At 50.6% G+C, this 1,868-nt stretch overlaps 1 protein-coding gene across 1 annotated transcript; it reads left to right on the forward strand.

Annotated features, from left to right (window-relative positions):
- Positions 1-1,453, forward strand: LOC9647799. Its single transcript, XM_002981462.2, has 2 exons — positions 1-511; positions 570-1,453. Exons 1-2 carry the CDS (start codon positions 11-13, stop codon positions 1,374-1,376), a joined length of 1,308 nt encoding a protein of 435 aa, XP_002981508.1. The 5' UTR covers positions 1-10; the 3' UTR covers positions 1,377-1,453.
- The last annotated feature ends 415 nt before the right edge of the window (positions 1,454-1,868 follow it).

A 1,868-nucleotide genomic window follows, 5' to 3' on the forward strand; every position in this document is an offset into this window, starting at 1 on the left:
CTGAGTGGAAATGGCGATAACAGGTGATAGAGTTGTGAAGCTGGTGGGAAGAGCCCTCCAAGCCAGAGGATCTCCAGGGGAGAGGCCACTCACAGTCCTGATTGGCGGCACCCAGGTAGACCTCCCTTTCCTCCTCGCCAAGGTGAAAGATTTTGGTGGGTACACCAAGGCCAGTGGTGCCAGGAAGTGGGGCACTGTGGCCACCTCCATGGGCTTACCCCCGCATTGCGGCCCCAGCGTCAAGCTCGTCTATCTCAAATACCTCAAGAGCTTGGAGAGTGGCCACATCTTCAATGCAAATGCCACCAAAAATGTGGAGGCTCCTTCACTCGCATCCACTGCTGCTCTTCCAGAGGCTCTCTCCTATCTGAGAAGATTGGCTCTAGATCCAGGGAATGCCACGCACAGCGCTCCAGAGAATGGTGAGTTTCGAGCAACTGTGAAGGGGGTCTTGGGCGGCCTCCGGAGGAAAGAGGAAGAAGAACAACACCTCCATCACCACCATGTAGAGGTATAGTGTATAGTTTAGAGTGTGATCATTCGACTCTCTCACTTACGTGAGTATACAGCGACCAGGACGGCGAGGAGTGAGTTCCATAACTTCCAAGTACAGCCTTCGTTCCTACAGGCACGAAAATGGCCAGCTCTTATCGCTCCCGACGACCAAGAAAGTTTCTATCCGCATAGGACCCAACTTCCAAGCTCAAGTTCCTGCCGTTGTGACTGGGAGTGACGAGGATTCGACGCTCTTTTCCGGTAGAGTAGTGTGGCCGCGAGGGAAGGAAGTCGGCACTGGTAGTAGTAGTAATAGTATTTGCGTGGAGGGAGGATCATGTGTGAAGCGGCGGATCGAGGAGCAACGCAGGAAGCTGGAGCTGGAGCTTGGAGAGGAAGTTTTTCGGGAGTGGGGATTCAACAAAATGGGAGAGAGTTTGGTGGAGTCAGCCAAGTGGAGCAGGCAAGAGGAGGCCGAGTTTACTGCTATTGTGAAGGAGTGCTGCCAAGGAGACAAGCTCTGGCCCGAGCTCCAAGCTTCTTTTGCTGGAAGGAGGAGTCGGGAAGATTTGGTAGACTACTTCTTCAACGTCTTCGTGCTGAGAAAGAGAGCCGTCCAGAACAGGAGCCACGCATTTGATGCCGGTTCATGGCCGTCCGGGGGTATCTTGGAAGAGTTTGACAGCGATGAGCTTCTGTCGGAAGAAGTGGCGATCCAAAACTTTAGTTCTCTTGGCGATGGATTTGGATCGGAGTCCACCCGGCCGGCACTAATCCTCCAAGAGGCTAAACCGTGTGTGAAGCAATGCCAAGTCCCTTACGCAGTTCCTCCAGCATCTGGTGTTCCTGAAGCAAAGTCGTGTATTAAGTGCTCCTGCTGAGTAAAAATGAAGGCATTTACAAATTAGAAGTACTTTCTGCAAGAGTATATATTATTTGAATAAAAGTTTGAGGAGTAATTTCGTCCAACTTAGGTTTATATTTTAATTTTTAATGAACCTTTCAAAATTGTTGCGCTTGTGCTATTATTGAGTAGGTATTCAGCTGCTTGAGCACTTAGCTGATCACGCTCTAGGCACCTTCGATCATACTCGAGCAACAGCTAGGGCGCAGGTGCTACAAAGCTCCAGGCGGATGCTGACTACCCAGCGCACGGAAGGAAGGAAGGAGCTTGGTACAGGGTGTGCTGGCTCGAGGAAGGATCGATCGGGGGACTCAAGACCTCCTTTTCAAGGCAACTCTACCCCATAGAACTTTACGCAGTTGGCACACAAACAAACTTTGGGATGACATAAGGATCCAAACAGCACAGTTGAAAATCAATTTGGGGAGAATCTAAGCTATATTTCTAGACTTTGTGACGGGATGCTTAA

This window comes from Selaginella moellendorffii, unplaced genomic scaffold (assembly GCF_000143415.4).
Source record: "Selaginella moellendorffii unplaced genomic scaffold, v1.0 SELMOscaffold_49, whole genome shotgun sequence".
NCBI classification, from domain to species: domain Eukaryota; kingdom Viridiplantae; phylum Streptophyta; class Lycopodiopsida; order Selaginellales; family Selaginellaceae; genus Selaginella; species Selaginella moellendorffii.